Source organism: Daphnia pulex, chromosome 8, assembly GCF_021134715.1.
Source record: "Daphnia pulex isolate KAP4 chromosome 8, ASM2113471v1".
Taxonomy (NCBI): domain Eukaryota; kingdom Metazoa; phylum Arthropoda; class Branchiopoda; order Diplostraca; family Daphniidae; genus Daphnia; species Daphnia pulex.
The window spans coordinates 13,441,261-13,455,704 of NC_060024.1; the positions used below are offsets into that span (position 1 = coordinate 13,441,261).

General features: G+C 41.5%; 7 protein-coding genes and 3 non-coding genes across 12 annotated transcripts; 5 read left to right on the top strand and 5 right to left on the bottom strand.

Annotated features, from left to right (window-relative positions):
* The first annotated feature begins 1,346 nt into the window (after window positions 1-1,346).
* On the top strand, window positions 1,347-1,442 carry Trnat-cgu. Its single transcript has 2 exons — window positions 1,347-1,382; window positions 1,407-1,442. It is a non-coding gene; the product is annotated as a tRNA-Thr (tRNA).
* Window positions 1,443-1,487: 45 nt separating this feature from the next.
* On the bottom strand, window positions 1,488-2,279 carry LOC124200964. The gene is made up of 2 exons (XM_046597377.1): window positions 2,121-2,279; window positions 1,488-2,045 (listed from the first exon to the last, which is right to left on the bottom strand). The coding sequence occupies exons 1-2, from the start codon at window positions 2,197-2,199 to the stop codon at window positions 1,654-1,656; spliced, it is 471 nt and encodes a 156-aa protein (XP_046453333.1). The 5' UTR covers window positions 2,200-2,279; the 3' UTR covers window positions 1,488-1,653.
* Window positions 2,280-2,450: 171 nt separating this feature from the next.
* On the bottom strand, window positions 2,451-3,229 carry LOC124200963. The gene is made up of 2 exons (XM_046597376.1): window positions 3,146-3,229; window positions 2,451-3,069 (listed from the first exon to the last, which is right to left on the bottom strand). The coding sequence occupies exon 2, from the start codon at window positions 3,065-3,067 to the stop codon at window positions 2,525-2,527; it is 543 nt and encodes a 180-aa protein (XP_046453332.1). The 5' UTR covers window positions 3,068-3,069; window positions 3,146-3,229; the 3' UTR covers window positions 2,451-2,524.
* Window positions 3,230-3,574: 345 nt separating this feature from the next.
* Window positions 3,575-4,445, bottom strand: LOC124200965 (hemoglobin and hemoglobin-haptoglobin-binding protein A-like). The gene is made up of 2 exons (XM_046597378.1): window positions 4,388-4,445; window positions 3,575-4,303 (listed from the first exon to the last, which is right to left on the bottom strand). Exons 1-2 carry the CDS (start codon window positions 4,391-4,393, stop codon window positions 3,749-3,751), a joined length of 561 nt encoding a protein of 186 aa, XP_046453334.1. The 5' UTR covers window positions 4,394-4,445; the 3' UTR covers window positions 3,575-3,748.
* Window positions 4,446-5,311: 866 nt separating this feature from the next.
* LOC124200966 lies at window positions 5,312-6,406 on the top strand. Its single transcript, XM_046597379.1, has 3 exons — window positions 5,312-5,376; window positions 5,475-5,784; window positions 5,873-6,406. The coding sequence occupies exons 1-3, from the start codon at window positions 5,365-5,367 to the stop codon at window positions 6,286-6,288; spliced, it is 738 nt and encodes a 245-aa protein (XP_046453335.1). The 5' UTR covers window positions 5,312-5,364; the 3' UTR covers window positions 6,289-6,406.
* Window positions 6,407-6,512: 106 nt separating this feature from the next.
* Window positions 6,513-6,605, bottom strand: Trnat-cgu. Its single transcript has 2 exons — window positions 6,570-6,605; window positions 6,513-6,548 (listed from the first exon to the last, which is right to left on the bottom strand). It is a non-coding gene; the product is annotated as a tRNA-Thr (tRNA).
* Window positions 6,606-6,998: 393 nt separating this feature from the next.
* On the top strand, window positions 6,999-9,054 carry LOC124200967 (leucine-rich repeat and immunoglobulin-like domain-containing nogo receptor-interacting protein 3). Its single transcript, XM_046597380.1, has 4 exons — window positions 6,999-7,324; window positions 7,433-8,357; window positions 8,426-8,557; window positions 8,641-9,054. The coding sequence occupies exons 2-4, from the start codon at window positions 7,433-7,435 to the stop codon at window positions 8,790-8,792; spliced, it is 1,209 nt and encodes a 402-aa protein (XP_046453336.1). The 5' UTR covers window positions 6,999-7,324; the 3' UTR covers window positions 8,793-9,054.
* Window positions 9,055-9,309: 255 nt separating this feature from the next.
* Window positions 9,310-14,306, bottom strand: LOC124200968. Of its 3 annotated transcripts, XM_046597381.1 has the most exons (3): window positions 14,200-14,306; window positions 13,753-14,095; window positions 13,152-13,680 (listed from the first exon to the last, which is right to left on the bottom strand). In XM_046597381.1, exons 1-3 carry the CDS (start codon window positions 14,209-14,211, stop codon window positions 13,241-13,243), a joined length of 795 nt encoding a protein of 264 aa, XP_046453337.1. In that variant the 5' UTR covers window positions 14,212-14,306; the 3' UTR covers window positions 13,152-13,240. The 3 variants fall into 3 exon arrangements, with proteins under 3 accessions (XP_046453338.1, XP_046453340.1, XP_046453337.1); XM_046597382.1 differs by lacking the exons at window positions 13,152-13,680; window positions 13,753-14,095; window positions 14,200-14,306 and adding exons at window positions 9,310-9,911; window positions 9,993-10,069; XM_046597384.1 differs by lacking the exons at window positions 13,152-13,680; window positions 13,753-14,095 and adding an exon at window positions 9,318-9,911 and having other exon boundaries at window positions 14,200-14,240.
* LOC124200970 (probable hemoglobin and hemoglobin-haptoglobin-binding protein 3) lies at window positions 10,616-11,611 on the top strand. The gene is made up of 2 exons (XM_046597386.1): window positions 10,616-10,718; window positions 10,805-11,611. The coding sequence occupies exons 1-2, from the start codon at window positions 10,707-10,709 to the stop codon at window positions 11,354-11,356; spliced, it is 564 nt and encodes a 187-aa protein (XP_046453342.1). The 5' UTR covers window positions 10,616-10,706; the 3' UTR covers window positions 11,357-11,611.
* Window positions 11,921-12,006, top strand: Trnat-cgu. The gene is given in 2 exon segments: window positions 11,921-11,956; window positions 11,971-12,006. It is a non-coding gene; the product is annotated as a tRNA-Thr (tRNA).
* Window positions 14,307-14,444: the final 138 nt, after the last annotated feature.

The following is a 14,444-nucleotide window of genomic DNA, read 5'->3' on the forward strand; positions in this document are numbered from 1 at the left end:
TAGATCTATAGGAAACTTTTGGATTTTTTACCCTGTTGAAATCGGGCCCTCTCTTTTGAATAAATGCATTCAACCGCGTTGGGTAATAAGATGCAGGCAACGACACACAAGAGCAAGTAGACACGCATTTTTGGCGAGCAGGGGAAAATGACAGCAACAATTAATGTCAGTCGTTGTTGTACAAATGAAGACTCTGTCAAATTTGCGTTCGGTATATCACGGTTGAAAATAAAGAGGGAGCAGGGTTATGCGGTTAAGTGGCAAGTGAAAAACCCGAATTTCGTTGCTGCGGTTGATGCATTACTTGATTGTATGAAATGTGTAATCTTTTATTTGCTTTAAATTACCAGCGCATTCTTATGAAAATAGTATTAACTAATAAAAAAATATACGTTCTTAGCTCGATGATGGGCTCGTATGCTGAATAAAATATCGATATAATAAAAATCAAAGGACCGAGAGAGGAGACCTCTCAATCCTCTTAAGAAGATAATTTTGAATTCCGTTTAATTCATTTCCAGAATAAATAATTCAAATTCAATATTTTCATCCGATTTTCATGAAACGAATAAGGAAAACCTTGGGAAACTTGCAGCATGAGTCTGGTGTACAGGGTATATTTGTCAGGTATGGGGATTCCAAATTTCAATGTTCAATTAATTTCAACGCAAGTGCATTCAATTATGGGTCTTCATAAAAGTTTCGCAGCCTTCGCGATTCAAAATTTGCTCGAAATAAACTAAATTCCCAAAAACTTCACCTCTATCTACCATATTTTCTATACCCTTATTCCTTATCCCTTTTTTCCATTTAGCGTTTCACTATTTTCCTGGTTTGCGGAACTTAGAGTCTTCAGCTACTGATCTGGGAGACAATTCAAGCCAAAATTTGGCGCATCTTGCCATTCTTTCATAAAAACCTCTATCGCTTCAATGAGGAGTGTTCGGATGGCTTCCAAAAACAGGTTCTATACAGGTTATATTATAAACTTACAAATGAGGACTGGGTGAAAATTGCGTTTCTTATCACGGTTGGGCGCGAAGCAAGAATCGCATCAAACTGGAAATAGAGAACAACGGAGTAGTTTAGTGGGAAATGGAGTTGACTGTTATCGTCAAGGGAAACGAGACTGATGGTTTGCTTGGCAGTGAAATAGTTTGGGAATTCCAAAGCTCTGTTACTGTCTATAGACCACATCCAAATTAAGATAAGCTGAATTCTGAATTTCATTGCACTTGGATTACTATAGAGTACAGATTTGTCATTTGAGTTTCAGCCGCTTGGATGACATAAATGCTAATGTAATCGAATGTAATTACATTTCATACTAGAGAGGAACGTAGTGCGCCTTCTTAGCTCAGTGGTAGAGCGTTGGTCTCGTATGTCATTCATTAATGTAATAAGAAAACCAAAGGCCGAGAGTTCAATCCTCTCAGGAGGCAAGTTTTGAAGCATTCTACACATTGTTTAAATCGGTTAAAATTGATTTAAACGTATTTATTATATAGAAACCCCATCTACATAAGGGAACGCTATTCAAACGTTCAAACAGCACCAACCATCGTCTAATAATATACATGACATGAAGCAACGGATACAAATGGCACACCGCAGAGAGGAATAATAGCCACAGAGATTTGACATTTCCAGTGATTAGTCCAACCAAACATGAACGCACTTGGTCATACTTCTAACAAAAGCATTTCGTACGTATCGCATGGGAAATTGTTTATCGCATTCCATCAGCACCGTGGCGACAGTCGTCGGAAATCCTGGCACTCTCTGTTGATTGAGCTGAAGTTGCAGATTGCGCCAACGCTTGCCCCGTTTTTCAAACCAACGAGAGTCCTGCAAATCGATGCGGACGTCCTTGTGTTTAATCAAAGTCTTGGGTCCTTGTTCGTCGCATCCGAAAGAATCTCGTTTGAATGTAGCGATGATTACCTCGGCCGCTCGGCGCTTTTGGCGGCTACTTCGAACGTCCACCTGTCTGCTGTTCCTGCCACCACACGGCACCAGTTTGTCCTCCGTGAAATTGAACTTTTCTATTATTGGCAGGGTATAGAAAAGACCAATCAGAAATAATAAAACACAATAATGTTTGAGACAAAATTCCTTACTCTTCTTCTTTTGAGCCTGACATTCTTGTAGAGCTAACAAGATGCAGAAAATGGCGCACACGAGCAAGTAGACACGCATTTTTGGCCAGAAAAAGTCGGCAGCAGTTGTTGAGTCGGTGTAATCAGGTCGGCAAATGACGACTACCTATTAGTTATGTTTGCTGTTATGGTTTATACCTATAAGTGCTGGAAAAGGGCGGACCGTGGATTGTTATCGTGAAGGGAAATGAGACCTCAGACGACCGCAAACGATCCTGCAGCGCAAAACTGTCTAGGAATTCTATGATAGCCTAGTGAAACCACTTCCGAATCAAAGAAAAGTCACTGTGGTTAGATAGAAAACATTTTTATTATTTCATTCGATTTGACCATTCCATGTACAAAATTATTCAGACGTAAACACATCACCAAACTTCATTCAGTCGTAAATGTTGAAATTTGTTTAGGCTGTTGAACAGGGTCGTCGCAGCTGAACGCCAATCGACGGAGGTGAATGTGGCAACCGCCGGATGGCCGTGCTGATTATCGGCGGAAGGGAAGAAGGGAACGAAAGCGTGCAGCAAACGATCCTTCAATTTCTTTAAAGTGGTGGACACGAATTCGAAAAGCTTGCGAATCATCTCCGATATGGTTGCCTTGATCGATTTCCAATCGATGGTCACCGTGTTGGGTTTTTCAACGGTTTCAGTCGAACGTTTCGTCAATGGATGGACCAGTCCCGATAATTCTGCTTCCGGATGATCCGCATTTTCTTGCTCCATCACCAACTCTTCGGTTGGATCGTTAGGTTTGGTCATGTGATGATGATGGCCGGGTATACTGGATGCCCTGCTGGTATTGGCGGAACCAACGTGCAGTGCGTGGTGATGTGGTGCAGATTCAATTTCTACCGCCAACAACAGCAGGAAACAGAGGCAGACCACAGCCAGGCAGTTGATGGTGAACATTTCTGTATAAGTAAAAATCAAAATTTACTTTGCAATTAAATCTAATAATGAGGGAAATAGATGTGAATAGAAACTTACTGTTGCAAAGTGAGAAGGTCTTGACGGAGCAGTGGGCGTATGCTGAGATCAAGTTGATGACTGTGATGACCCAACTCGATTTTAGCGCTTTTTATATCAAATGTGATGGCCGTGCTGACCTTCCGGCACTGATGGCACTTGTACATAAAAGCGAGGACACTATATTTTTAAAAATCCTTTTTCGTTGACAACCTTGATATAGATTTAGGTCTTCTCGTATAATCCTTTTTCGTAATAACCTTCAACAGTATAAGGTCACAAAAAGGTGTGGAACAGCAGTGGAGATATTAAGTTTGTTTTCTGTTCTTTTGTGACGGCTATATTGTATATTATTGTAATCCGCTTATTGTTCATCGCAAGCGATTGCGATTTGTTTTTTTGTTTTGATTTCTAATATACGGAAAGCAAAGTTATTAAGGTGAAGCGCTGTTATTTCATAAGTTGTGTGTATTCTTTTTCTTGGGTAAAACTGGAATAACAAATCGTTCCTATACAAAATAGGATTGACATGAAAATTCAGTTCATTGTAGAAGGGCCGAATCTTAGTGTTTAGTGTCAGTTGTCAAACGCCGTAAAAGAATTCCAATCATTTCCAAAAGAAAGTTAAGCAAAAAAGTCATCGTCACTTCCATCAAATTCAGCAGAATCCGCAAAAATAGGTTCTTGGAAATCTGCGAAGTTGGTGAACTGATCAAAGTTGACATCGGCAGCAGGAGCGGCAGGAATGACAACAGGAGCGGCGGCAGGAACGGCGGCAGGAGCAACGCTTTTTTCCGCGACCTTTTCAGTTGGTTCCACGGCCTTTTTAGCGTCGACGGCAGCAGCGCCGGACTTGATCAAATTCTTTTTCTCGTAACAGAGGTCACCGATAGTGCAAGGAAATTCCTCCTCCTGGCCGAACAGTTCGGATAAAAGCGAAGCGATGTTAACATTGTTGTTTTTGTTGTCGTTGATGTTGACATTGGAGTTGCCGAGATTCTTCATTGGGCGATAGGTTGGACGATGGGTAGGACGATGGGTTGGGCGGTGAGTTGGGCGGTGAGTTGGACGGTAAGTTGGACGTGTTGGGTAATGAGTTGGACGATGAGTCGTTGGTCGATGGGTCCCGTAAGCGGAAACATAGACCACGCAAACTAGCAAGATCAAAGCTACTGATGCCTACAAATTTATTACAATTGAATGTATATCCCAAGTTAAAAAATTCAAGTGAATAAAAAAATGGAAATGAGGTTTTACCGATACCTTCATATTTGTTTCGAGGAAAAGGACTGCTGATGCAAAGAACGGAAAGGGAAGTGTGATGAATTTGAAATGACTCTGGTCCCTTTTTATACGACTTGGTTGCCAATGTTCTTCCATATAAGAAGTTGATGCTGAAAAAAAAAATGATTTTAATGACGGAGCCCTAACGATGTGTCAATTAACAGGATCATTTAATCTGAACAAATTCATCGTTTACCTTTGGAGTTAACTGCCGACCCAATTGTGTTCGCATTACATTCCTCATTAATAAAATAGAAAGCAATCGCGAATCACGACGGCCCTGAATTTTCTCACTCATACTCAAGTATAATGTAAGACGTTCAAAGTAGCCTAAAGTCTCGCATAGCGCAATAAGATTAATCCTTTATGCGTCACCAGCGCATTTCTAATGAACGCTCATATATACCAGACCAGAACCGACCAGAACTTTGATTATTTTAAAAGTTGCGTATTCACCCCCCCCCCCTCGAATGTCAGTGTCAATGTCAAGTGAACCGCTTATTACAAATCTAGAGTACGCTCACAGAATCCAAGAGCTTCCCGGCAATTAGCCAACGACAACCACACATATTGCAGCAAGTCTTTTAATTGCTTTTTTGCCCAAGTTATAGTTTGCAGGTACGCACAGGGAGTGCCCATGCAGCGCTATAACATTTAGATTTCTTCATTTGGACTCCAATGGCATTACTGCTGGGATTTCTATAGTTCTTTATGTACATATTGTATACAAAATTACAGCTACAAGTGCATTTGTTCATATTATTTGGAAATCAGTTAGGTAATGATGATTATACGATTTGAATTTGGATTGCATTGCCGTTCTTCTCTAATGAGAATGGGATGATGTTGGTTCCTTTTACCAGTCGAGTATAAATAGATGTGAAAATTGAGATCAGCAACAATCACGTCCCTGTTCTTTTATCGCAGCCAGTCGCTTTTCCCACTCTGAGCTCAACATGAAGTTTTCGGTATCAAATAATAATAAACCATTCATTATTGTCATTAAAATAATCAGGATCTTTTCCCTTTTGAAACACAATTAATTTTCTTTATTACCTTGTATTAGACGTCAACTGCTATCATCTTGTTAGTTGGTTTGGTCTGTCATCCAGCTCCGATCAACAGCGCGAGCTTGAATGTCACCAGCGACAATAACGACGACTCGCTGGTTTGGCTGGCACTGTTTGGCAACCCAAACGTCCAAGATCCTGATCAGCTCCCATGTCCTGATGGACAGCCTTGTGTCGAGAAAAGCTTTCCATCAGCGGAAGGAGGAGAAAGTCTCTTGGCTGACACATCCTTTATTAAATTCACGGCCGAGGAAGGTTTTATTCTCGACACATCAGACTCGAGTGTATTAGATAAACAGCGCGTGAGTACGTATAACTCTGAATGATTTCGATTTCAAATTATGGATTTGGTGTATAATTAATTGAATGTCGGGTTGTTTTTATCTTCTCGTAGCTTACGTGTTCACCGAACGGACCAAGGAGGACGACAAAAGGGCGGTCTGTCGCCGTGTACTAAGGGACGTGCGGGGAACCTGTAGTAGAGGACTTTGCAAAGCGGGAACTAATGTTATCGCATTATTGACGCAGACTTCTTTTGGGAGAAATGAAAACGGGAAAACATTGAAATCCCAGGGTCAAGCTCGCGTCGACCTGCAAGGTATGTTCACTAAATACGGGAAGCGATGGGCCAATTTGCAGGTCCAGTGGAATGGCGTCCATCCATCTCCGACCTCCTTTGGCAACGCCTTCATCCAAGCCGAAACGACATTCCCCATTCGTTTAATTCGAAGCGCATTAGTCCGAAGTGTGCAGAAATGTATCAAAGTTTGGCTTGAAGTTGCCCCAAAAAAGGTTCCTAATGACCCATAGTAGCACGCCACTTTCGTAGGAATCAGTTGAAAATTGATGATTATTTATTTATGATTAAAATAGTATAGGACCCTGAACCCCCGCATTTGACAAAACAAATATACCATATTCAGCAGCATTTATCTGTTCCTTATTTGAAGCGCAGTCTGGAACAGTCATTCAATAACTGATGCAACAGCTGATGAAAGAATTGTCAAAACAAACATGAAAATGTTACTATGAGTTGCCTCCTGAGAGGATTGAACTCTCGGCCTTTGGTTGTCCAATGTTCTACTTTCACATACGAGACCAACGCTCTACCACTGAGCTAAGAAGGCGTAGATACGCTAGCCATTGGTATTAAAAATCAAATTCATTATGTCATTTTCCTTCGCGACTAGCAAACAGGACACGACAGTGCAGTTCACAATCTGTCCGCACGTATGCAGCAACTGCCTGATTTTCCTGGCGGCAGGTCATGGACTCATGGCGAACAGTTTGGTTTTGTTTACACACACACACTGATGCCATGCGATGAATTCATGATAATGTAATAGTACAAGTGATATAAGATGCAGCTCAAAGAACACGCGGGTTTGTCACGAGAACCGGGGTTACGCAACACTGACTTTCTTTCCCGGAGCGATAACCTAATCATCTGTTGTGCATCCCACGTAGTATCCTACACTTATTCGACTGCAGCACAATATTTTGGATGGTCTTTCTTTAATTGGCCTTTAATATCTTTAAGAAAAATAAAAAAATTTAGTGTCAATAAATATCTAGTAAAATATCGTGTTGGCAAAATCGTATGTGTCAGCGGTACTAAAGTGCAAGCCTCAATGTCTACATAACTTTTGAATTTGACATAGATGATAAGCGGTGGGCGGCAATAGGTTCCGTTGTTCTTGGAATGCTGATGATGGTTCGTCGTCTCTTTTGTGGGTTAACATGAATCCCATAGTTGTTAGTTACAAGACGAGTCGCAAAATAAATCAAATGTCGTTAGACGCACTGGAACGGAGCCCGCAGTGAGTCTACTCCAATATCCACTGTGGTAATAATATAGGCAAATTATTATTTTGTTAAATTCCATTATGTAACGTCGCGTAATCTATATGTCAAAACATTAATATTTGTTTGTTTTCTATAACATATTTCACAGATGGTATTTATTTTCTATCTCCTGTTGGCGTTGGACGCCCTTCTACTCGTACGACATTTGACATTTCGCGCCGCCATCGTCTGCGAAGATTATTCGCCTTGCGTTTGTGAAGTTTATCAGCCGTACGGTTTAATTGTCCATTGCGGAGACGCCAATGGCAACCGACTATCCGTCAGCGCTCACGATGTCCGAAACGTTTTCAACCGCACTACAGCTCAACACATTTATTGGTTAGATCTGCTGTCGTTGTCGCCGGAGAATCCGGAATCCGGCGACCTGATCAAAATTCCGGCCAATTTGCTCAGCGACAAAACGGTCGACCGGATTGCGGTCAACTGCTCCACCGCCGCCGGCCCATTGCGCTTGGAAATCCATCCGGAGGCTTTCAACTCTTCCATCCAGCACATTGGACATTTCGAAGTGGCCGGATGCGATCTGAGTCGGTTGAAATTCGACTTCCTGGCCAACACGAGTCGGTTGATTAGTTTGAGCATCAGTCGCTCCGTTCGTTTCCAAGGATTCCCTCCAGCGTTGCCATTCGTCTCCCGTCTCAAATCGCTGAGGATCTACGAGTGCCTGGACTTCCAGCACTGGAACGAGATCTCCGTCCGATTCCCGCAGCTGGAATCGCTCTTCCTTGACGGAACTCTTTTGGGCGACCATTCGGTCAATCAACTGGTCAGTTCCATCGCTTCTTCGCCGACTGGAAACGACACGCTCCAGCAGCTGAGCTTGTGGGAGAACAAACTCACCCGCATTCCGGAACACATTTCCTCTTTCAGAAAGCTGAGCTACGTCAACTTTTTCGGCAATTCTATCCGACATGTCCCGAGAGGTTCGTTCGTTTTTCACGCCGGAATTCGGGTCGCCTTCCTCATTTTGTCCAAGAATTCTTTGCGGAGGATAGATCCAGGTGCTTTTCAAGGTAATTTTTTTTAAATCTCATTTTTAATTAAATCTGCTCAATTATTTAATTGTTTTATTGACAATTAGGTGATTTTTCCGAAGCGTCCGTTTACATTGATTTCAATCAGTTGACTCGATTCGACTCTGGCGTTTTCCAGAATTTACTGGAACAGATGCACCGCTCAGCGTCGGCGGACGCCGGCCTCTACGTTCACAACAGTAAGTTAGAACACTGAAACAGATTTTCCCATCATTCATCAAAATGTATTGTCACATTTAATTGGTACACCGTTCAATAACAGATCCTTTCGCCTGCGACTGCCATCTGGCCTGGTTTATCCGTGACAATCGACACCTTCTGAGTCGCGTTCACGGTGGCAAGTGCTCCAACGGGACGCGGTTCCAGGACCTCAACCCCAAACATTATGATGACTATAATTGCCCATCATCTTAAAATGGCAAAGGTTTCAACTTCGTCATAGAAACGAATTTGGAGTTGTTGCTGTCCGCATCAATACTCGTCAATAAGGAACAATGTATTTACTTTTTTTGTTTTCAAATTCTAGCGATTGTAAAAATACTGTGAATATTATAACACACTACCGTTTTTTTGTTTGAATACAGCGAATAAAAGTTGATGGAATTATGTTGTCTAATCTGTTTATAATGGGAATCCGCTTACAGCCGCTTACAGTGGAAGAATCAGGTTACTGGGTTGTATATACTATTTGAACTCAACGTCGGAGGCATATCGTGTAAAAGACGAACTGGGGCTGGATTGATTTACATGTCTAAAAGGTTATCGAATACTTCACTGCAGCATCAGTGCCATTAGTAAAAAGGAAAAACATACAGCCGCTATATTTGTTGGTTGGTCGGCATTTTCCTTTTTGATTAGGCTATTCGTACCCAATGCACTTTCTCAGTTTTGCTCTCCAGTTACATCAGTGGCCATTATACAAGGACTTGCTAGAATATGATTTTATTTGATCCATTAAGAACTACAGTCATTGTAAGGTGAATGCCATATTTCGGGTTGATGGAATTAGGACAAGGGTTTCTCAAGTCCGCCCATGTTCCTTTGGTTGCAGGAACCTTTTCAAGCCTCCATCAAAGATTGAAAGAATTTCAGCTGAGCAGCCGAAAAAGCTGATTCTTCCTGTTCTGAATCATCAAAAGCCGAGATATCACCAACAAATTCGTCATCGGCTAGTCCTATTTCAACTTCGAAGGATTGTTGATCTTGTTGCTGTTGCTGGGCTGTGGTGGTGTCGGGTAAAGAACGGCTTATAGCGACAGCAATAACTGATGCTGGTGATTCATCATTGATGGCCGTTGATGTTGTAACGGCAGATTTTGATGCGATAGGCACAGATGCTGGCACAGCTTTGGCCGCTTTGGCCGCTTTGCCTTTCTTTTCCTGCTGGCTCAAATAGGAGTCGAGAAAACTGGACAGGAAATCGAAATCGCTGTTGGAATTGTCGTTGACATTCTTGTTGACGTTCTTGTTGCCGAAAGACTTGCCCTGGCTACTCACGACGCAAACGGCCAAGACCAAGGCGGAAAGGGCAACCTAAAAAACATTTTCAAATTAAATTTAAGACAATTTTCCTGACGAGCGCAAACACAGAGAAATTCATTTTTAGATGCTTACAAAGGACTTCATATTGATTCGCTAAAAAGAAAGAGAGCTGGGGATTTTTCAACTGCTGAAGTTGGGAGTCGATGATGTTTTTACGATGACTAGACGTGCCTTATATAGTTATGCTGAACCAAAAGAGACTTGCAGTGTGTGATTGACTTTGAGAATTCTTCTATTTTGAGTTTTCTAATTAACTAATAGCCAGAAAGCTCGCCGGAAAGTTGTTAGGATTCTGCGCGAGCGTGTTATATCCGTATAATAAGCGGTTTAATATTAACAGTCAATTGTGTGAAGAAAATGTGCAACTTTGCAAATCACAAGTTCCAGTCTGATACGCGTTCATTATTATAAATGCGCTAGTGACGAATAATTTAGCCCAAAGCGACCCAACGAGTTACGAGGATTCATGTAATAGAATTGACAATAATTCAGGGTCATCGTGATTCGGGATTGCTTTCTATTCTCGAAGTTCAAATGAGGAATGTTTCCCGAATACAATTTGGCCAGCAATTAACCCAGATTGATATAGTACAAGGTGAATTCGTTCAGATTAAATGATGTGCACATCATTGATTTCCGCTCATTAAAATTATTTTCTCTATACCAAGTCCTTAATGGGAGAACAACATTGGTAGGAAATTGGTATAAATAGGGTACGAATCGTTCCAAATTCATCACACTTCCCTTCTCGTTCTTAGCATCAGCAGTCCTTTTCCTCGAAACAACATGAAGTTCTCGGTATAAATTAATTTCTAATTCATTTTCTTATTCACTTGAATTTTTTACCTTGGGATTAATATTCATTATTTGCAATACATTTTTAGGCATCAGCAGCTTTGATCTTGCTAGCTTGCGTGGTCTATGTTTCCGCTTACGGGACCCATCGTCCAACTCATTACCCAACACGTCCAACTTACCGTCCAACTTACCGCCCCACTCACCGCCCTACCCATCGCCCCACTCACCGCCCCACCCATCGCCCCACCTATCGCCCAATGAAGAATCTCGGCAACTCCAATGTCAACATCAACGACAACAAGAACAGCAATGTTAACATCGCTTCGCTTTTATCCGAACTGTTCGGCCAGGAGGAGGAATTCCCTTGCATTATCGGTGACCTCTGTTACGAGAAAAAGAATTTGATCAAGTCCGGCGCTGCTGCCGTCGACGCTAAAAAGGCCGAGGAACCAACTGAAAAGGCCGTGGAAAAAAGCGCTGCCCCAGCCGCTCCTGCCGCCGCTCCTGTTGTCATTCCTGCCGCTCCTGCTGCTGCCGATGTCAACTTTGATCAGTTCGCCAACTTCGCAGATTTCCAAGAACCTATTTTTGCGGATTCTGCTGAATTTGATGGAAGTGACGATGACTTTTTTGCTTAACTTTCTTTTGGATATGGCGACTGCTGACCCAGCTATTACAGACATCTTTTAGGCGTTTGACATCTATGAAGACTTTAAACTTTAATATCTTTTATGTTTTGGTAATTTTGGCAATTAACTGATCCGTAAGCTTCCCTTATTCCTTATACACCCAACTGATTTTTCATGTCAATCTTAATAACATTTTATGGGAACGATTTGTTAATCAGTTAGGCCTACTTTATCCAAGAAAAAGAATACACAAAAATTATGAAACTACGTGTGGAATTATTTTAGTGTTCAGGTTCATAGTTAACGTTGCTTTTAGGCATACGTGAAATTAAGGCTGATGACAACGACGCCAAAGAGCCGATAGAAAAAAAAAAACAGTAGCTATCCGAAATGACATTTTGTTCTTAATGTTTTATTGTTTAATAAAACTCATTTTATGAAACGAGTTGGCTTAGGGGTAAGCGCTTCATCGTAGGCGATGACAGCGATTCCAATCCGGACCAGAGGATAGTAGCAGCAGCAGATCATTAAACATTTGTTTAACCTATTAATATGATTTTTTCGACTAAAACAGCCTTCATAGCTCAGTGGTAGAGCGTCGGTCTCGTATGTAATAGTAGGAAAACCGAATGTCGAGAGTTCAATCCTCTCTGAAGGCATTTAAGTAAACTTTGAAAATAGCGCGCATCGGCGCACTGCTTGCCGAATGCGGATTCTCATCATTTTCATGCAAGTTCGTCTGCTGTGTTAGAGATGAAAAATGAGAAATGGCGGTTGGATCTTTTTAGCATTGCAAAATTAGTCCGTTTGTCCCGATCAGTCGATCACTTACACGTGGTTTTAACAAAGAAGTCAATTAAAAAGAATGTTATAATACAGCCCAGTGTAGGAAGCCTAGTTAATGTCGGTACAAACGAGAAGTGCCGATATTGTTCCTCCTGCACTGGATTTTCAATCTATCCATGCTGAAAAAGAGGTGGGTGATACGAGATATGTTTGTCTGTGTATCTTTGTTAAAATGTTATGCTGTCACTTATTAGCTCAAAACAAGTTTAGGTCTTTCAAAGTGCAGTGTCATTGTTCAAAGTTGTTTCTGTTCATAAAGTATTCAACGGTGAAGAACAAGAACCTTTCAAAATGATCTTGATCAGTCGATGTCAGCCACACTTAAGTTGAACTGCTTAAGGGATAAAAAATGGTTTGCCGTAATAGTAGGAATCTTCCCGAAGTATCCATCCAAAGTATCACTGTTGAAGAAAAACCCACTTTTCACCTACGTGTTCCAGGCTTTGGCTGAGAGAACATTGAAGATTGGTCATTTTGAGATTGTTTTCACTCGTCTGACTCATTTCTCAAACCAGGTGAAAGAAACAAGAAAAAAATCAAACAATCTTTCAAAGTTCTTTAGTGTGAGCTAAACTTGAGTAAGTCTGTGGTGGTACTCCAGATAATATGTATTTTTACAGTAACATATCACTCGCCCTTATTTCTCACCATCTGTTTTGTTTGTATTTCTAGGTTTATCGGGGCGATCGGGGTGAGCAACAAGTTCTGAAATCGACACTGCAGTGCGTGCGATCAGATTTATGATCTGCACAGTCGTGTCCTGATTTTTTAGTCACGAAGGAAAATGCCGAGAGTTCAATCATCTCAGGAGGCAAGTTAAAACCAGTCTGAAATTGTGTACTTATTTTTTAAATTATAGTTTTGCTGATATTTCCTTCGTCAACTGTTGCGTCGCAGTCATTGAATGACGTTCGAAATGAGTTCCCAGTACTTCCAATAAGGGATAACATGGAACAGATTAATGCTGCTGAAAATGGTATATATTTTTTTTCAAATCCGAGGGCCAAGGGTTTTAGTGTTAAACTGATTTCTAACGAAAGTGTCGTGCTACTTTGGGTCATTAGGTACTGCTTTGGGGGCAACTTCAAGCCAAACTTTGACACATTTCTGCATACTTTCATTGAATGCCTTTCGAATCAAGTCAATGGGGAATGTTTTATCGGCTTGGATAAAAACGGTGCCAAAAGCTTGCGGGGAAGGATGAACACCGTTCCACTGGAGGTACAAACAGACCCATCGCTTTCCGAATTGATCGAACGTATCTTGCAGGTCGATGCGAGCTTGACCGAGGCTCTTTAATGTTCTTGATTCTTCATTTCTCGAGAAAGAAGTCTGTGTCAACAATGCGACAACCTCAGTACCCGCTTTGCAAAGTCCGTTTCCACAGGTCCCCCGCACGTCCTTTTGGACATTGCCACAGACCGGTTTGGGTACATCTGTAGGATTCTTCTTATCGTCCAGCGTTTTACGGTACGTGAAAATGTAATCTTCGAAAAAGGTATGCACATTTTTCAATTATACTGAATAACATTTAAAATCAATTGATCATTATACGTTACCTACGAGCTGTTTTTCTACATCTTCCTCAGAGATTGTTTCAACTGCCACATCTTCGGTTCCTTCCTCGGCCGTTTCAAGGGCTGATTTCGCCAAGATACTTTCTCCTCCTTCCGTTGAAAGGCTTTTATTCCTGGCACAAGCCTGTCCATCAGGGCATGGGAACTGATTGGGATCTTCTGCGTTTTGATTGCCAAACACTTGCGAAAGTGAATCGTCGTTATTGTTGGTGGTGACGTTGCGGTTGGAATTTGAGTTTGCGCTGTTGATGGGTGGGTGATTGTCGGGTTGATTGCATTTGCTACTCACGACGTAAACGGCCAAGATCAAGGCAGCAAGAGCAACCTAAAGACAAAAGAAAAATACTGTACATTTGAAAATTAAGTTACATATTTCTGACGAGCGGTTTCTATACAAGAATAAAGAGAAATTCATTTTTAGCTACTTACAAAGGACTTCATATCGATTCGCTGAGAAAAAGGGGAGCTGGAAATGTCTGGAGAATGAACTTAGAGTCGATATGATGGTTTAACGGCGACTGGCGTCACAACTCGTGCCTTATATAGTGCTGGCCACCTCCAGTACTAGACCTGTAAACTTACTTGAGAACAGCAAAAGAGACTTGTAATGTGTGCATGATAGTCGTCCGGAAAAATAATTTTATGTAAAGTTTCTATTTTAACATACATAGAAG